Source organism: Medicago sativa, chromosome 3 (genome assembly GCF_051527215.1).
Source record: "Medicago sativa cultivar Bolivia chromosome 3, Bolivia_mono, whole genome shotgun sequence".
In the NCBI taxonomy this organism is placed as follows: Eukaryota; Viridiplantae; Streptophyta; class Magnoliopsida; order Fabales; family Fabaceae; genus Medicago; species Medicago sativa.
In genome coordinates this window covers 27,275,407-27,296,793 of record NC_140751.1, presented here as the reverse complement: position 1 = coordinate 27,296,793, position 21,387 = coordinate 27,275,407, and the positions used below count along the sequence as shown (strand labels likewise).

Below are 21,387 nucleotides of genomic sequence, written 5' to 3'. Positions count from 1 at the left end.
TCTTCAAATGCAATGAAAATGTACAAAAAACATAGCCAATATAACTTATAATGCTCTGTCATCAAAGAGCTTTAGAGATTTGTGATAATTTCACTTGAGAGATGCTTGTATGCTTTTAAAACCTCCTTGTTTAAGCCTTCATAGCCTTCCTTTATTTATAGGAGATGGGAGACTTGTTGCCCATTTCAGAAAAAGTGATGTTGAGCTTTAATACAAATGAGATTTGCGTTCCAAGATGATGCTTGGAGAGAAAGCATGAATTTTGCACTTGCAAAACGTTCTAGAGAATGTTCTATGCAAACAGCTAGACTTGAGAAATAATTGACACACTATTGCTTAGTTGTATTGAGCTATTTCCAGCAACTTGATAAGACTTGTTATAGTCATGTTGACAGTGGCGTATCCAGGACCCTGGGCCAGGGGGTGCAAATTAATTTTTGCCATATACAAATTTAGAATTTTTTTGACTCTGGTGTATGAAGTACCTCATTGAGTTTGACTTGGTTCCATGCTACCTCTATTCTTTTTTTTTTTTTTTAGAGAATGCTACCTCTATTCTAAATACCTCATAAATTATTTCATACACTGTTATTGCCCCTTTTCCAAGCAAATCTCCAACCTAATCTCATAAAACATAAATTCATACTCAGCACTTTGAAAATATTTGAAAAGGAAAATCAGAAACAGTTTGCACTAGGCATCAGAGACCAAGCAAGGTCAAAACAAGAATTATTGTATTGTGTCTCTCAAACAAGGAAAGAAATTGAAATTTTTAATAATCATAGTATCATATCTGTTCGGATTCTTTTAAAAAATCTCTTCATAGAGTCCTACAACAACAAAAACAAAGAATGTGAGTGATATTTTTTTTTATGACAGCAAAATGGGTGGCACAAACCAAGATACAAGTAGCCAAACAACCTTGAAGCAAGCAAACTGGACTAAACAGAAACTACACAAAAAAACATTGACGAATCAATTTCATAATTTCTTTCCTTGCTCTATTGATGAATCAGTTTCATAATTTCTTTCCTTGCTCTTGCTTAACTAATAATTCAGTATTCTTTTCTTTCCCTTTCTTGCCTAATTCAATCACTTACACAAAAACAACATAGTAAATCATAGAGCTTTCAAAGTTTGGAATAAAAACTCAGTTAAATATGGAATAAAAAAAAACTATGGAATAAAAAAAACACCATAACAGAAGATTTCTGAAAACAAATTCGAATTTTATCAATAATTCATCACTAATTCGAATTTCTGAAAAGCACCAGTTTGATTCATCACTAATTCACTACTACCATACTACAAATTCGAATTTTATTGAACCCTAATAATAAAATCCCAAATTCGAATTTAATTGAACCCTAACTTAAAATCCCAATTGAAAATTGTTGAAAACATCAAGATCCATTACCTTAGGTTGCGATTTCGCAAAGAAGATCTAGTGAGAGAAGGATTTCGTGAGTTGCAGAGAAGAGAGATAGGTCGCGATTTGCAAAGAAGATCCGGTGGAGAAGAGATCGCGAGTTGCAGAGAGTGTGAGAAAGAGAGAGAGACCTTCGGAGTATGTGTGGTGGTGGCGCATCTCAACCGCCGGCGGAGAGGCGGTGGTGGTGGAGATTTAGCTTGTCTTTGTTAAAGTGGAGAGGAGAGAAATTAAGAGAGTGAGAAGTTAGAGAGAAGTGTGAAAATCGATTATGAGAGTAGTTTTCAGACTTGGGCTCTGTTGGGTCTAAGGTGCAAGTAAAAAATTTCAGGGTGTGCAAAGTGCAAAAAAACTAGGGGTACTGGTGCAAATTTTAAAAGTTCAGGGTGTGCAGGTGCACACCCTCAGTACACACTGGATCCGCCCCTGCATGTTGATGTCATATGCTTTTCTCTCAAGGAGTGCACTTTTCAGGGATCCTTTATTTCTTTCCTTAATGAGTCGAAATAATCTCGGGCTTTTATGCTAAATTTGTTCTCTTGTGCTTTTCATGGCTCATGTGCAATAATACCTTGATTTCTTTTGATGTTTGCCTTTTAAAGCATTTTAGTCATTTTTATTCCTATGACCATATTTGGTGAGACAAAGAGAATGATATTTATTTTTTAGCTTAATTATGTAAATCTTGACTTTTGCTCAAAAGCTCATATTTGTCCCTTGCATTGTTTGTTGTTTTGATGAAGATGCCTTATTATCTTTGTGAGGTCAGAATGTTCTTGGTGAGGATTTTGTTTTCGACAATATCCCCCTTTTTGATGATAACAAATATATAACGATTTGTTTGGATTTTAATTTAAAGATATATATTTTGATAATATTTAGTGTTGGAACAAAATGTGTTTAACATTGCCACCTTAAGTTTTGATTATAACAAGGTATTAAAAGCTCAATTGGATATGCTAATATTTGTTCAAGTGCGCAGGACCATAAACTAAAATTTATAAGTCTTTAAACAAAATATTGGTTCTGGAAAAACAAATGAGAGAAAAGGTATTTACAAAGGAAGCTTATGTTGCAAGTCAGAATCTAAAGAAGTCAGAGTATGGAGACCATCAGAAGCTGACAGTCAGAGTCTGAAGTCACCCAGAGTTTGAAGTTCATCAGATTCTAAAGTGAAGAACCTGAAGTTAGTTAAAATTGGTTATTTGAAAACACAAGTTTTCAGAAGGAATAGAAACCTGGAGCAACGACCATTTAATAGGAATTAGAAGGCGTTGGATTCTTATCCACTGAAGGAGCGCAGAGAAAGGACAATAGTATAATTGTACAGCCACTACTCCACTACTCCATTCTTGTTTGCGCATAGTACTGCTACAATTGTGTCTCTGCTGGTTAATTCTCTATACAAGGAATGGATTTCAAATTATTCCCTCCTAGGACATTAACCAAATCAAGCAACATATCATTGGTGATGATCAAGCTTTAGTAAGGACTCTTTTGATGTATTGGCACTTCTACAACGTCTCTTTCATACCGCTATATAAAGGAATGAAGACTTGAAGATTTGTAGAGACTCGACAACGATTTAACTGTGCCAAAACTCTGCTGAGATTGTTGTGCATCAAGCACATAGTGAAGGGATTCTAAGATACACAATATTCCTTGATACAAATAAGAACAATCGATACACAGTATTCCTTGATGAAAATAAGAACCATCGCAATATTTGATCGCAAAACTCTTTCCTCAAAACAAATATAAAATAAACACGAGATTAACACATTTAATCATACATGCATATAATCATGATCATATCATCATATAAACATTCATATGCATAATTCTATTTGGAATTGAATGATTTAATTAGGACCGAAGCTCTGATACCACTGAAGGGATTCATAGAGGGGTTTTTTTTCTTCAAAATTTTAATCCTTTTGGCGGAAGAAATCCCATTGAAACGGATCTTGATTAAATTATTAATCACAAATCAAACAGAAACTTAAACACATTAAGATTCATGTGTTTTCCTCTTGAAGAGCAGAACCTTTGTAGCTGAAATGTTTCTAATCATGAGCAAAGCAAAGCAGCGATGCCTCTACTCAGTCCACACGAACATAACTTCTCTGATGACCGGTGCTAGCCAATTCCAACGGAGATTCAGATAAACTAGGTTTAGAGAGCGATGGTTAGGGTTTCTAACTTATAGAATTAGGTTAAGTGTTTCATCTCCTCAATATTTCAGCACAAGTGTTATATTTATAGAACCACTTGTGTAACCAACAATCACAAACATCATCATGTACACATCTCTACACAAATTCACATTATTCACCAATCACATAAGTCACCAAGTGACACAATTCACCAAGCACAAATTTCATATATTTCATCAAATCACCAAATTCGTATATTCACCAAATTTCACTCATTCACATATTCACCAAGTCACATATTCAAGTATGACATGTTTCCCCAACTTCAAGTGCATGCAATGTTCTAGACTCTTTTAGATGCACGTGGTACCAATTTTTGGATTCGGAGAAAATTTTACCGAGATTCCACTATGCAGTGCCCTCCAATTACGTACTAACATAGATCCCTCCGACTATGTTCAAACATAACTCCCTCCGGTTATGTTCTTCACCTAAAGACTCGACAATACAAAATTCATTACACTATATTATATAATCCCTCAATTATATAATATCTTCACCAAAAACCCACCATTGCATTCTCAAGCATTTACATCCACACAATCAACAAGTCATGATCATCAAAAGAGTCATCATCATAAACATCATCAACAATTATCGCCACCAAAAAAACAACATCGTTTCATAAAAGCATAAATCACATAAAGGACGACATAAAACTACATCATGATAATCAACATATCAAACACCCAACAATCATCATTTCATTTTCATTTCATCATATAATCATGTTTCTAAAACCATTTGCAAGTTATCCGATCAAGAAAACTCATTTTGACAAAGTTCTTCTATTTTTACATAAACCATCTTTTTCCAAATAATTCACCAAAACAAAGCATCCATGTTCAAACACATCAACAAAGCATATCCACATATCACATATGATCGCAGTGGTTCATACATATCCACATCAGCTAGTCTGTCTTAAATAGGGTAATAGAATTTTTTTCTATCAAAAATAGGGTAATTTTTATTTTTTGGAATAAAAGTTCTTTTCTATTTTTTGTTAAGAGATAAAAGATGATAATAAATGCTCCCTTGTCATTTGGCAATGAATGAATATTTTACGCGTACTAGAATTAATACTAGGGTGTATGCGAAGAACATGATAATTTTTATTTTAATATTATTTATCTTTTTCTTTTGAAGTATGGTATGAAATTTTTTTTGATTGGAAATATACCAAAGACTTGATGTAGTTTTTATTTAGCCCTTGTTTATAATTTATATTATATTCGTCTACAATTTTTCGTATAAATAAATGTAAATATATTAACTTGAATTATCACGTGCTAGAGAAAGTTTTTTGGCACACGTCAAAGGACCTCTTCTAAATATTTGTCTTTGTAGACCTCCATTGATGCCCAAATGGTTTGATAAAGTTTTTTTTTTTTTTTTTGACAAATGTTTGATAAAGTGTTTTTTATAAAAATTGCAAGGTTTATTCTATGCTAAATTCAATTTTTGATGCATTAAGTTATTTTTAGATTTTACATACTTAATTTTTTTTGTTTTGTTTACAAACCATAGACACATTGATCCCTATCTTTTTTTCGTTTAATTTTTTTCCCTTATTTTTTTTTTCTTCCAAGTATTATTTCAAAAGAGCAAAGAGGGTTTGTACAAGGAAGGAACATTAGAGACTGTATTGCACTTACATCTGAAGCTATCAATGTTTTGGATGACAAAAATTTTGGGGGAAACCTTGCTCTCAAAATTGATGTTACTAAAGCATTCGATAATTTAAATTGGGATTTCTTGCTGCTTGTTCTAAAAACTTTTGGTTTCAATGAGTTGTTTTATAACTAGATCAACACTATTCTTCATTCATCTATGATGTCCATCTCTATTAATGGAGCTCAACATGTTTTTTTAATTGTAATAGAGGTGTGAGACAGGGGGATCCCCTGTCCCCTCTTCTAGCTGAAGAGGTTTTAAGTAGGAGCATCTCCATTTTGGCAGATAAAGGTATGATAGATCTTATTGCTGCTTCAAGAAACAATAGCATTCCCTCCCATTGTTTTTATGCTGATGATTTAATGGTGTTCTGCAAAGGGAAGATGTCAAGTTTGGGTCATTTAAAATTTCTTTTCACCAGATATGCTACTTGTTCTGGCCAAATCATGAATATTAGGAAGTCATTCATATATTCTGGGGGTATTACTAACAATAGAATGAATAATATTGTCAATCTATTAGGTTTTAATGTAGGTTCCCTCCCCTTCACATACCTGGGTGCTCCTATTTTTAAAGGGAAGCCTAAAGGCATACATTTCCAACCAATTGCTGATAAGGTGAAAGCAAAGCTTGCAAAGTGGAAAGCATCCCTCCTCTCAATTGCAGGAAGAATTTAGCTAGTAAAATGAGTGGTCCAAAGCATGCTTGGGCACACTATGTCAATTTATTCCTGGCCAATCAAGATTCTCAGAGATATAGAAAAGTGGATAAAAAATTTCATCTGGAGCGGTGATGTTACAAAGAGAAAGATGGTGACAGTAACCTGGAGAAAAATTTGTGCAGACTATGATGAGGGCGTTCTAGGGATTAAATCTCTAATTTGTTTTAATGAAGCTACAAACCTGAAGATGTGTTGGAACTTAATGCAATCAGATGAGCAATGGGCAAACATAATCAGAAGTAGAGCTATTAGAGATCACATATGCATCACTCATCATATATCTTCTTCTATCTGGAGTGGCGTTAAGGCTAAATTTCATGTTATCAAGGATAATTGTTCTTGGATTGTAGGTGATGGAAAGCAGATAAATTTCTGGTCTGACTCTTGGTGCGGACAGGTGCTTGCTCAAACTTATAACTTGCCCGATCATTTGGTGCAACTTTTACCAAAGAAATTAGATAGATATATTGTGAATCAGTGTTGGAACATCTCAGATGAATTGAATCAATACTTCCCCAACTTGAGGTCCCTTGTTTCACAAGTAATCATTCCTTCTGGAAATCAGAGAGATAAACTAGTTTGGAAGCACTCCTCCGAAGGTGATTTATCTCAGAAAGATGCATATGCCTTCAAAAAAACACCATCTCCCCAAGATTAAATGGGCGCAGATCATATGGTCAAAAGATATCCCCCCCTCTAAATCCATTCTTGTTTGGAGAATGATGCTGGATAAACTTCCTACAGATGAAGTGCTGGCCTCCAGAGGGTGTCATCTTCCCTCAATTTGTTCCTTATGTTATGTACAAGAAGAATCAACTTTCCACCTCTTTTTTCAATGCCAGTACGCTGTACACATATGGAGTTGGTTTGCTTCTTGTTTAAATTGGTCACTTCAGTTCCAATCCAAAGAAGACATGTGGTCCATCATTAACAAGTGCTCTAGCCCTCAAGGAAAGCTTGTAATTACTGCTGTTATGATCAATATCTTCAATGTGATTTGGTTTGCACGTAATCAAAGTAGATTCAACAACAAAAAAATTCATTGGAGAACCTCTATAGCAAATCTTATATCAAGTACATCCCTTTCTGGTAATAATACTCTTGCTACTTCCAATTCCAATTTGTATGATTTTGCTTTCATAAAAAATTCAATATTAATTTGCATCCCCCTAGAGCTCCTCAGATCATAGAAGTAATATGGCATCCGCCTATTTCAAATTGGTTTAAATGCAATTCTGATGGGTCCTCCAATTCAAATACTTCTGGATGTGGTGGAATTTTTAGAAACCATAACTCAGACTTCCTTCTTTGTTTTGCTGAAAACACCGGCAAAGAAGACGCGTATTTTTCAGAGATTTATGGCGCTTTGAGAGCAATAGAGTTGGCCAAACAATTCAGCTGGAACAATCTTTGGCTTGAGCTTCATTCTATGCTAGTTGTAAATGCTTTCAAGAACAAAGCACTAGTTCCTTGGAGGCTAAAAAATAGATGGGAGAATTGCATGATCACTGTCAGCAATATGAATTTTATTATCTCACACATCTATAGGGAAGGTAACCAATGCGTGGACCACTTGGCTAACTTAGGTTTATCTTGTAATGTTCCTTCCATATGGATGCAAATTCCTAATAGCCTCACTTCTTTTTTTGTACAAAACAAGTTAGGAATACCTAACTTTAGGTTTATTACTCATTAAGGAGGTTTGGTTTGGCCCCCCTCTTTTCCTTTGTATTTTGTTCTCTATCTAATATACTTTTGGTAGTCTAGCACTTTGCTAGCTACCCCTTTTTGGTTTAAAAATAAATAAAAAAATTTGTGCCTTATGTTCTTGTTTTCTCAAGCATTGTGTTTGTAATTTAAGAGACAAAAATAGAACCTAAAAACGTTAAGGGTCAAATTTTTAACATTTACTAGTCAAGGGACAAAAATAAAACGATAAAAATTTAAGGGACTAAAGTGAAACTGAAAATAACTTCAAAAATCAAAACTAAGGAATGTCGTCTATTTTGAGCATATAGATTGGATATTCAGATTTTTTTTTTCATTCGTACGTAATGAATTGTGAATCATGCTAAAATTGATTGATTGATTGATGATTTTTCTATTTTTTTAATTTATGTATAGGTATATTTTAAGGCACAATGTTTTTTTTGGTGTTGGTCAGGGTTTGAACTCCAAACTATGCATATATTATGCATTGTCCCTAGCAATTGAGCTAAGATCATGAGGACATTTTAACGCACAATGTAAAGGTATTTGATCATTATTAGCAACAACAAAAAAAAACAAAGGTAATTTATCATTGAGAAATATCATATACCACGAACGCTTTAAAAACGAACAATCAAGAATGACACTACCATCGCCGTTTTTTTCGCCAAAATCACTTTTTATTTTTAATATTGAAATGATATTTATCATAACCAAGTTAGAAAGGTTCGTGATTCCGTGAAACTTCTTGTCGTGGTAAATAGCACTCGGATTTTGAACGAATATAAGGATATTAATATTTTTATACATGTAGTATTTTAACTAAATAATTTATTTTATTCACAACGAACCGAATAACGTATCGACTATGTATACCCCCTATCGAACCCAATTCTTTGAGAGTGGCGTACCGCAGACCCGAACCCGTACCACGTACCAAGGCGAATTTGCGAACCAGGTGACTATGATCCAGAGTTCTCTGGTCCTTCATCTAACCATTAGTATTGATTATTTAGATTATAATTTAACTATATAATTTGCATCTAGAATATTCTGGTCCTTATTAATTACTACTGCTTAACTTTTATATTCATACAGAGATCTCTGTCCTTTTATTTATTGCTCAATTATTTATATCAATATTATCCACGGTTCTCCGGTCCTTCTTGGGAAGTTACTACTATTCACAACAACATTGCCTTTGAATGAATAATCAATTTGCAATTATCCATATTTCATATTCCCAATTTCGAGAACCCTTACACATCGGTGGTATTCTGATTAGTGTTATTCCCTCACAAAGAGATTGAAGATATAACCATATTGACAGCAGTTTTCCGGTGTATCAGTTTATTTTGAAATCTTTTTTTTGGTTCAAGCATGCCAAATAGAATTCAGCTAATTAATTATGGCAGCTTTGATCGTTGTTATCAAAAACCCGACTTAATTCCCAAAATCCTGGTTTTTGCGACTTTGTGTAGCTTCAACGACTCAAGTCCATAGCAAAGTCCCAAAAACAGACAAAATCCTATCAAAATCGCATAAAATCGTGAAATCCATTCAAAATCGCAGGATTTTGATGGATTTTGAAGGATTTTGTTCATTTTTTGATAAGGGTTAATTTTTGACCCAGTTCGTAAATTGACCTGATTTGAATCCATGACCCGTTCTATAAATACCCAAAAGGCTAAAAAATTTCATTCTTTCACTTCCCCCACATTTATGTATATGTATTTTGTGGACTTCGAACCCACATTTATGTATATGTATTTTGTGGACTTTGAACTTTAGTCATTTATGACTATATGCAATTTATAACATATATTTAACATTATTTTTATTTTGGTACAATCCTCGATTTTGATTGCGATTTTACGAGTCCCGACTTTGCTATCCTACATCGATTCTACAAAAGTCCTTGAGTAAAAAATCCTTCGATTTTGATTGCGATTTTACGAGTCCCGATTTTGCTACTCCCTTTCGACTTGAAGTAAAGTCTCGATTTTGATAACCTTGTTTGATCACTATTTCACACTGAGTGGACCAGTTTCTTTCACAAAGGTTCCAAATATCCTTCATAGAGGAAAACTGAATTATGATGTTTAGAATTGAAGCAAGCCACCTCCATTCCATATATTCACTGCATAGGAACATTCGAAAAACAAGTGAAATGAGGATTCTGAGTGAGAGCCACGGAGTGAGTACATAGACGGAGAATTGCAGCCTCTGGTCATCAAAGATTCATCTGCTGGCATTTTGTTATGCATCAGCCTCCAAAACGTCATTGATTTAGAGGCCACAAATTGATTTGGCCCAAACCAAATTGCTGAGAGTGATTAGCCTTGAAAAGAAATACTTCCTTGAAGGTTAGATTTCCAAAGTTCCCACACTTCCAAACCTGTTTGATCCTTATCACCATAAATGGGGATTGTAACATGCTGTACAAGATTGGTAATAGCAGGAAATCTCTGAGTTACAACATCAGGAATTGGCCATGAGTGATTCATGGTAAAATCGCTTACTTTAGAAGTAAGCAAACAAGATAGTGTTGGTGGAATCTGTAGAGAGTCACAATGAGGAGGGTCACACCACTCATCAGTCCAGAAATCAATGCCCCCACCTGTCAACAAGAATCATCGAGAATGACAGAAAATTCATTTTTAAATTTTAACAGAGCTCCAAATAGAATAAGAGATGTGGTGGGAAATGGCTCTTTTGCTTCTCGGAAATCTAGATTTTATTTGTTGAAAAATATGAGAATATTGTATGAGAGATGATGGTTCCATCACCTTTTGTAATTCTGTTTAATTTTCAATAATACAGATGGATGCTATTAATTTCAATAATGAATTTTTTGTTTGTCTTCTTTTATTTTTCTTTCACAGTTTGTTTGTCTTCGCTTACTGCATATGTAATTTTTATTGAAATATAAACAAAATAGGTCCAGAAAATTATATGTTTTTGTCTAAATTTTAGGCCAAATACATTTGACTTTCTAGATCATTTTCCAATATGTGTTATTTTGTTACGAAGGAGAGTATAGAATATAGATCATTCCATTGCATAAGTAGAAGAGAGCGAAATGAATGAATGAAAGATTATTGTGGTTCGAATTTCACCGTAATCGTTATTAAAGAATACAATGTAAAACGAATGAAAGATTATGGGCACAAAAATATTATGTGATGCTTAAAAAAGTCAAAAGTTTAAAATACTTCCTCTCCTCCTTTCCGAAAACTCAAACAAAATGGACCCTTACAGTTACCAAATCTCAAAGGGTAAAGAATCCATTTTCTTTGAGTCAAAAAATAGAATTCATTTCGTGTACTTTTTGTTGGAACAAAATAAGTATAAACAATGCCTCTTAAGGAAAACTAGCTTGACAAACAAGTAAGGCAGTTCACACCATGGAACATATTTTCAAAACTTGAAACAAACATGAGAATGTTGCATTTCCAATCTCACATTCTTGGGAATCATATTACAAACCTTGAAACAAACACACCCAAAATGTAATATTCCATCATTAGGATCATTCTTTGTTTTGTTAAAGATCTTGCTAACGAGTGTCCTAAGAATACTTTTTAAAGATTTTAAATAAAAAAGTTATCCCAATACATACGTTTATTTAAAAAGTTAAACATTTCAATTTACAATATATTAAATACACACATTTTCATGAAATCTAAGATTCTTTGTCATCAAACTAACAATTATGTTGCGATACAGAAAGCAACTATCCCATAAATATATATGATCACAACTTGACAAGTAGATAATCTACTGATTTGATCTTTTCAGACTCTTCCTAGCTAATGCTGCGAGCAACAACTTCTAAACACGTGGATTCACAAAAGCATATCATAACCTAATGCTAAAGCAATATAGTAATATCTATCCACTAAATATTTCAATTTTTTATCTTAAAAATGCATACCAGTATGCTTAGGTTAATTCTCAATTCAGTCTAGAACTATTAAGCCCCTGATTTGGTGATCTAACTACATCCTTAAAAAGTGAGAATCAGAATCCATACGCTAAGAATATTCCACAGAAATGTAAAATTAGCAGTTTAAGCCACTGCCTGAAAATATGATTATACGAAGTTAAGTGCATTGGGGTGAAAGCAAGCGAGAGTGGCAACCATTTCTTGCTGGTGTGATTTTTTAATCAATTTTCGAGTAACAAAATATAAAACTTGTCAAAAAGTAAAGAAAAAAATTGCTTTCTGGAGAAGGTGATAAATAAGAAATTAAACGACGCATAATACGATGGGTAAGGACGTCAACACTGGATTCTAAGTGTAAGATACCAAATGTTCAAATGCACTATGAAGTATTTCTCAAGTCAACAACTCGTTCATGGATTTCATTAGAGTTATATTTTTGAGAGAGAACAAAAGGGACAATGAAGAAGATATAAAGGAAGTTGATTAACCAAAAAGCACTCCCTCTTATGAGAAGAGCTGAGTTCCTTTATTGGCTGGCAATGAGTGTAACCTATTATGTTCAAAACCAAAGAAGCTATCTAAGGAGTGAATGAGAGTCTAATAAAGATTTAAGTTAATTGTGTATTTCGTTTACCAAATTGATTTTAGCAACTGCATTGAAACTAGTATAATAAATAGCCTTTGTAATTTTCAAATCATTGAGACAAAAATACAAAATTAGACTAAATGTTCTCTCACTCTCTGCAACTTTTCTCTCAAAAATAATACAAAATTACACCAAGTAGCATATTTGCATGCATACAAAGCAAATAAACGATTTATTTTAACAAAACATCTCAGTTAAGAAAATGCTAAACAGAAAAGCTCCACTTAATTATAAACTATTGTTATTTGACATTAAATACTTGTACACAATTTTCTGTACATTTGAAATTCAACCTTTTGTTATTCGGTTTTATTAGCTAATTTGGAACATAAAAGAAAAAAAACTTAAGTACAAAGTTAAGCATAGTTGCATAGATATTTCGAGTAGAATGTAATGAAGTTCAGATGAAGATATGCAAAAGATCATTCTAACATAAAATTGGAGGTGATAAGTATATACAAAAGATCATTCTAACAATTGAAATTGAAACATATAACCATATAAGTTTTCAGATAGAGTGACTGAGAGTAAACCTTCAAAATAAAATTGATAAAGCAAAATTCTTAATATCGAAGATATGGGCATTTGACAAGCCACCATTTTGTGTACTGGGCTAAATCCTAATAGACATAATCATATATATTGTGGGTGAAAACAAGAAGAAAAGTTTGTATATATTCCTCCAATTGGAAGAAGGCTTTCTTTGTGGAATAATATCTTGCAATAGAATCTTTCTGTTGTGACACCAATCTCATCGATCATCCCGGTACTTAAATCAAACCAAGCTAGTTCACCGTCTTTTTTTCTGAAGAGTATATTCCCCTTCTTCCCAGCTCCAATAAGATGATCGAGGCAAGGTAAGGGACCAACAACGAAGTGCTTAGTCCATGATTCCTTTACACCGAGTTCACCCAAAACTGAAACGTAAATTGTTGATGTCTCTGTATAATGTAACATAAAAGCAACAGATCCGTTTAATAACATCAAGTGTCTCTGGACCAAGTTAAAATCCAAACTGTCATCTACATAAGAGGGTATGGGTGTTGTAATAAAAGATTCCTTGCAGAAGTCAAACGACACCAAATACGTATTTGTTTCTGTTTTATCCCACCAATGAGACACTCCATTCAAGTACACTCGTTTACGAATCGAAAAAGAAGGAGTCATGTCGACATTAATTTTCTTCCAAGAGTTACTGTGTAGGCTATAGATCTCCCAAAATTGATCAGATGGCACACGATTAGGGTTAAATTTTGGAGAATATTTTGTGTAGCCAATCATCTTATAATCATCTTTAACATGATCATAACCGATTTGATAATGATCGGCCGAAACATACCAAGAAGGATTATTCTCAGGCAAAGGAATGAGTTTGAATTCGTTGGTAGTTGGATTCCACAATACAACTCTCGTTTCGCCGTAGAATTCAGCTTTTAGACAAAGAATACCATTAAAACTAAGGGGATGTAAAATTTCAAAACCATTATCATCCTCTTGAAATGGTCCGTCGTCGTCATCATCCTCCTCATCTGGATGAACATGTGGAACAAACCATCCTGGTACCAGTGGTCTTCTCAAAACTATAGGACGGACACACTGTTCCTTTTGAAGTCGATAGACATCCTCGGTCAAAGCCTTTGGCCAATCTAATTTGACTCTATTCTCAAACCTCTCACCAGAAAGAGAATACAAATAATAATAAATTTGGCGTATCTCTTGTGGGTCATCATCTTCTCTAAGATGTAGGAGAAGAGATGTATCATCATAATAAGAACATGGTCTTGTTAAAAGATAGTTGAGGTACATAGTCATGAAACAAGGGTTGTCAAATAAGAGGGACCAAGGTTTACGTACACATTCAAAACGCTTCAAAGATTTAAAAGGAAGTTTAGAGAGAATAGAGAAGACAATATCATCTGGTATATGATTGCTGCTAACCTGAACAACATTTGACGATGCGGTCAGAAGCGATGACATCTCCATCTGAAACAAAAGAAAGAAGAGAAAAGGGTTTGAGAAAGCGATGACACCTGCTACCACGTATGTTTCCTTATATATAATAATAATAATAATATCTTTTTTTTTTGTTACAATATATATAATAATAATATAATTCGACTGATTTTATTTTTATATACACCCAATACTATATTATTTATATAAATAAAAATCATATCATCTTTTGTCAAAATAAAATAAAATCATATCACGTGACTGTATATTTGAGCTAATATTATTATACCAATATTTTTTTTTGGAAGGAAATAATATAATAACATCAATAATTTTTTTTTTTGAAATAATCAATAAATATTAAATACACTACTCATCTTTTTTTTTTAGGGATACTCATCTTTTTTTTTTTACAAAAGCAAAGTTAACTATTATCTTTAATCAACAAATGTTCAATACAAGAAGGATAATAATAAAAAAATACGGCGACTAGCCCAATAACAGACCGCCTTAGTTAAAGTATGAGCAATCATGTTCGTTTGTCTCTTGACAAACTTCACCTCGAAGTTTGAATGTAAAGATAACTTGATAAATAATACTAGAAACAATAGCATAGATTCTGAATCACCATGACCTGGAGACGATAGAGCTTGCACTACAGTAGCTGAGTCGGACTCGAAGACAACCCGGTCCCATCCGTTAACAGCTGAGTCGGACTCGAAGACAACCCGGTCCCATCCGTTAACATCAGCAAAGTGAATGGAATCGAGTAAGGTTACTGCCTCCCCCTCCAAAACTGTCATATTTGCAGAGGCAGAATACTCATATTATTTATAGAATTTTAACTCTTCATGAAATCATTATCATATTACCTCAACAAAAAAAAAAAATTAAATCATCATTATATGTAACAAAATTTTATTTAAATTTGAAGATAAGAAACAAACTTTGTTTTTTTTTTTTTTAATAAAAAACAAAACAGACTTTGTTTAAACAAAAAGAAACTTTAGTTTTCTAAATATGCAGCATTAATTAGTTTGATTGAAAAAGATAAGAGTAATTAACAAAGGGTATGATTGACAAAAGGAATGGAGAGAGTATTAAACTCTACCCGTCATATAATTTCATCCAACTCTTCATCAAACACATAACAGAAATACAAACTAGCTAGCACTTCTCACATTCAAGAAGAATGTGAGAAAGATAAAGGAAAGTTCTAGAAAGGAGACCGGCCAAACCCACAGAAAAATAGACTTGACAAAAGATCTAACAATTCCTTGAAAATTTGAGGACCAAAATGCAAAATTTGAAAAATTATAACAATGAAGAAATTTGAAATTCTCTAAATTTCACTTGAAAAAAATACTTCATAAATTTCCATCATTTTAAAAATTCTTCAAATTATCATCCAAACTATGGAATTCACCTCAAAGTATTTCAATTCCCTCAAAAAATTACATTACCTCAAAACATTCCCCATCCAAAATTAACTTTGTCGGGTCTGACTTTTGAAACTATCAAAATCTATTTTGATAAAATTTTCTCTTTAAACTTCTTCGCAAGTCCCTTAAGCACTAAGATAAAGTCGAGGCCGTTGTTTAAAACAAAACAAAAATATTATAGATTCTGTAAAAAAAAACAAAAAAGATAAAGCTGTTGTTTTGCTTTCCGTATTTTTAATTTAAAAATATCTTCTTTTTAGAGGTGAATGCATGTCTGATGCTTCACATTAATCACGTTGGACTTGCAATCAATCAATAATTAATGTATATACTTCTTCAATCCCTTATATATATGATTAATTAAATTGCTAGTTACAGGCTTAATCAGATATTCTTTTCTTCATACAGATGATAAGGTATTGTAAAGAAGTATGGAAGGAAATATAAAATGTAAGATATATTTCTTTGTATCAAGTTATTTAATTTTCTGTTAAAAGAAGATTATTTCAATTTTAATTTTTTCGTAAAGCAAGATAAAGAGAAGATTCCAATTAGACATTAATAGTTTTACAGCTAATGGAGTGAATATTTTATTTTTGCTTTCAATGTACTAAAGATAAGATTCAGAATATTATATATTAGCATAGTTAGTATATATTTTAAGATATGAAGATAGTTAGATACACCTTAGATCTTAGGCATACATGGAGTTAGAAATGAAGTGGCTTGATCAAATGAATGAGGAGATCAAGAACAATGGTCCTACAATAGCTAAGGAGAAGGAACAGTAGGAGAAGCCTCACAAGTCACGGAGTTGAACCAAAATGCCTTCAAACCCGATGCAATTTCCTTTGGTCCTTACCATTACGGGGAGGAAAATTTAAAGCTTATGGAAAAGCACAAGCATCTAGCCCTCCTTCATTTTTTAAAGAGGTGTGGAAAGCCTATTGAGTTGTTAAATTCCAATGCTTCAATCAAGTGGCCAAATATTGAGAGACTCGTTCAAGTCACTTGATCCAATTTGGACAAACAACACATCAAAATTCATTGAAATGACGATTCTTGATGGCTGTTTCATTTTGGAGATTTTGAGGGTGAATAATGAATGTGAAATCCCGATTGACTATGATAAGAGTGATCATGTGTTTGGTGAACATGGGAAACTTTATCTTACGCCATATATAAATCGTGACATGCTTATACTTGAGAATCAGATACCTATGACGGTTCTTCATACATTGAATGAGTTTGAAATTAACATTGTGGAGGTAATATTAATCACAAATCAAACAGAAACTTAAACACATTAAGATTCATGTGTTTTCCTCTTGAAGAGCAGAACCTTTGTAGCTGAAATGTTTCTAATCATGAGCAAAGCAAAGCAGCGATGCCTCTACTCAGTCCACACGAACATAACTTCTCTGATGACCGGTGCTAGCCAATTCCAACGGAGATTCAGATAAACTAGGTTTAGAGAGCGATGGTTAGGGTTTCTAACTTATAGAATTAGGTTAAGTGTTTCATCTCCTCAATATTTCAGCACAAGTGTTATATTTATAGAACCACTTGTGTAACCAACAATCACAAACATCATCATGTACACATCTCTACACAAATTCACATTATTCACCAATCACATAAGTCACCAAGTGACACAATTCACCAAGCACAAATTTCATATATTTCATCAAATCACCAAATTCGTATATTCACCAAATTTCACTCATTCACATATTCACCAAGTCACATATTCAAGTATGACATGTTTCCCCAACTTCAAGTGCATGCAATGTTCTAGACTCTTTTAGATGCACGTGGTACCAATTTTTGGATTCGGAGAAAATTTTACCGAGATTCCACTATGCAGTGCCCTCCAATTACGTACTAACATAGATCCCTCCGACTATGTTCAAACATAACTCCCTCCGGTTATGTTCTTCACCTAAAGACTCGACAATACAAAATTCATTACACTATATTATATAATCCCTCAATTATATAATATCTTCACCAAAAACCCACCATTGCATTATCAAGCATTTACATCCACACAATCAACAAGTCATGATCATCAAAAGAGTCATCATCATAAACATCATCAACAATTATCGCCACCAAAAAAACAACATCGTTTCATAAAAGCATAAATCACATAAAGGACGACATAAAACTACATCATGATAATCAACATATCAAACACCCAACAATCATCATTTCATTTTCATTTCATCATATAATCATGTTTCTAAAACCATTTGCAAGTTATCCGATCAAGAAAACTCATTTTGACAAAGTTCTTCTATTTTTACATAAACCATCTTTTTCCAAATAATTCACCAAAACAAAGCATCCATGTTCAAACACATCAACAAAGCATATCCACATATCACATATGATCGCAGTGGTTCATACATATCCACATCAGCTAGTCTGTCTTAAATAGGGTAATAGAATTTTTTTCTATCAAAAATAGGGTAATTTTTATTTTTTGGAATAAAAGTTCTTTTCTATTTTTTGTTAAGAGATAAAAGATGATAATAAATGCTCCCTTGTCATTTGCCAATGAATGAATATTTTACGCGTACTAGAATTAATACTAGGGTGTATGCGAAGAACATGATAATTTTTATTTTAATATTATTTATCTTTTTCTTTTGAAGTATGGTATGAAATTTTTTTTGATTGGAAATATACCAAAGACTTGATGTAGTTTTTATTTAGCCCTTGTTTATAATTTATATTATATTCGTCTACAATTTTTCGTATAAATAAATGTAAATATATTAACTTGAATTATCACGTGCTAGAGAAAGTTTTTTGGCACACGTCAAAGGACCTCTTCTAAATATTTGTCTTTGTAGACCTCCATTGATGCCCAAATGGTTTGATAAAGTTTTTTTTTTTTTTTGACAAATGTTTGATAAAGTGTTTTTTATAAAAATTGCAAGGTTTATTCTATGCTAAATTCAATTTTTGATGCATTAAGTTATTTTTAGATTTTACATACTTAATTTTTTTTGTTTTGTTTACAAACCATAGACACATTGATCCCTATCTTTTTTTCGTTTAATTTTTTTCCCTTATTTTTTTTTTCTTCCAAGTATTATTTCAAAAGAGCAAAGAGGGTTTGTACAAGGAAGGAACATTAGAGACTGTATTGCACTTACATCTGAAGCTATCAATGTTTTGGATGACAAAAATTTTGGGGGAAACCTTGCTCTCAAAATTGATGTTACTAAAGCATTCGATAATTTAAATTGGGATTTCTTGCTGCTTGTTCTAAAAACTTTTGGTTTCAATGAGTTGTTTTATAACTAGATCAACACTATTCTTCATTCATCTATGATGTCCATCTCTATTAATGGAGCTCAACATGTTTTTTTAATTGTAATAGAGGTGTGAGACAGGGGGATCCCCTGTCCCCTCTTCTAGCTGAAGAGGTTTTAAGTAGGAGCATCTCCATTTTGGCAGATAAAGGTATGATAGATCTTATTGCTGCTTCAAGAAACAATAGCATTCCCTCCCATTGTTTTTATGCTGATGATTTAATGGTGTTCTGCAAAGGGAAGATGTCAAGTTTGGGTCATTTAAAATTTCTTTTCACCAGATATGCTACTTGTTCTGGCCAAATCATGAATATTAGGAAGTCATTCATATATTCTGGGGGTATTACTAACAATAGAATGAATAATATTGTCAATCTATTAGGTTTTAATGTAGGTTCCCTCCCCTTCACATACCTGGGTGCTCCTATTTTTAAAGGGAAGCCTAAAGGCATACATTTCCAACCAATTGCTGATAAGGTGAAAGCAAAGCTTGCAAAGTGGAAAGCATCCCTCCTCTCAATTGCAGGAAGAATTTAGCTAGTAAAATGAGTGGTCCAAAGCATGCTTGGGCACACTATGTCAATTTATTCCTGGCCAATCAAGATTCTCAGAGATATAGAAAAGTGGATAAAAAATTTCATCTGGAGCGGTGATGTTACAAAGAGAAAGATGGTGACAGTAACCTGGAGAAAAATTTGTGCAGACTATGATGAGGGCGTTCTAGGGATTAAATCTCTAATTTGTTTTAATGAAGCTACAAACCTGAAGATGTGTTGGAACTTAATGCAATCAGATGAGCAATGGGCAAACATAATCAGAAGTAGAGCTATTAGAGATCACATATGCATCACTCATCATATATCTTCTTCTATCTGGAGTGGCGTTAAGGCTAAATTTCATGTTATCAAGGATAATTGTTCTTGGATTGTAGGTGATGGAAAGCAGATAAATTTCTGGTCTGACTCTTGGTGCGGACAGGTGCTTGCTCAAACTTATAACTTGCCCGATCATTTGGTGCAACTTTTACCAAAGAAATTAGATAGATATATTGTGAATCAGTGTTGGAACATCTCAGATGAATTGAATCAATACTTCCCCAACTTGAGGTCCCTTGTTTCACAAGTAATCATTCCTTCTGGAAATCAGAGAGATAAACTAGTTTGGAAGCACTCCTCCGAAGGTGATTTATCTCAGAAAGATGCATATGCCTTCAAAAAAACACCATCTCCCCAAGATTAAATGGGCGCAGATCATATGGTCAAAAGATATCCCCCCCTCTAAATCCATTCTTGTTTGGAGAATGATGCTGGATAAACTTCCTACAGATGAAGTGCTGGCCTCCAGAGGGTGTCATCTTCCCTCAATTTGTTCCTTATGTTATGTACAAGAAGAATCAACTTTCCACCTCTTTTTTCAATGCCAGTACGCTGTACACATATGAAGTTGGTTTGCTTCTTGTTTAAATTGGTCACTTCAGTTCCAATCCAAAGAAGACATGTGGTCCATCATTAACAAGTGCTCTAGCCCTCAAGGAAAGCTTGTAATTACTGCTGTTATGATCAATATCTTCAATGTGATTTGGTTTGCACGTAATCAAAGTAGATTCAACAACAAAAAAATTCATTGGAGAACCTCTATAGCAAATCTTATATCAAGTACATCCCTTTCTGGTAATAATACTCTTGCTACTTCCAATTCCAATTTGTATGATTTTGCTTTCATAAAAAATTCAATATTAATTTGCATCCCCCTAGAGCTCCTCAGATCATAGAAGTAATATGGCATCCGCCTATTTCAAATTGGTTTAAATGCAATTCTGATGGGTCCTCCAATTCAAATACTTCTGGATGTGGTGGAATTTTTAGAAACCATAACTCAGACTTCCTTCTTTGTTTTGCTGAAAACACCGGCAAAGAAGACGCGTATTTTGCAGAGATTTCTGGCGCTTTGAGAGCAATAGAGTTGGCCAAACAATTCAGCTGGAACAATCTTTGGCTTGAGCTTCATTCTATGCTAGTTGTAAATGCTTTCAAGAACAAAGCACTAGTTCCTTGGAGGCTAAAAAATAGATGGGAGAATTGCATGATCACTGTCAGCAATATGAATTTTATTATCTCACACATCTATAGGGAAGGTAACCAATGCGTGGACCACTTGGCTAACTTAGGTTTATCTTGTAATGTTCCTTCCATTTGGATGCAAATTCCTAATAGCCTCACTTCTTTTTTTGTACAAAACAAGTTAGGAATACCTAACTTTAGGTTTATTACTCATTAAGGAGGTTTGGTTTGGCCCCCCTCTTTTCCTTTGTATTTTGT

General features: G+C 33.4%; 1 protein-coding gene and 1 long non-coding RNA gene across 3 annotated transcripts; both read right to left on the bottom strand.

The window, feature by feature from the left end:
- Window positions 1-392: 392 nt before the first annotated feature.
- On the bottom strand, window positions 393-1,721 carry LOC146936828 (uncharacterized). Of its 2 annotated transcripts, none has more exons than XR_015033210.1 (2): window positions 1,418-1,721; window positions 393-830 (listed from the first exon to the last, which is right to left on the bottom strand). It is a non-coding gene; the product is annotated as an uncharacterized LOC146936828 (long non-coding RNA). The 2 variants fall into 2 exon arrangements; XR_015033209.1 differs by having other exon boundaries at window positions 393-619; window positions 1,418-1,708.
- Window positions 1,722-12,773: 11,052 nt separating this feature from the next.
- Window positions 12,774-15,139, bottom strand: LOC146936827 (putative F-box protein At3g21120). The gene is made up of 2 exons (XM_085751428.1): window positions 14,936-15,139; window positions 12,774-14,331 (listed from the first exon to the last, which is right to left on the bottom strand). The coding sequence occupies exon 2, from the start codon at window positions 14,329-14,331 to the stop codon at window positions 12,982-12,984; it is 1,350 nt and encodes a 449-aa protein (XP_085607554.1). The 5' UTR covers window positions 14,936-15,139; the 3' UTR covers window positions 12,774-12,981.
- Window positions 15,140-21,387: the final 6,248 nt, after the last annotated feature.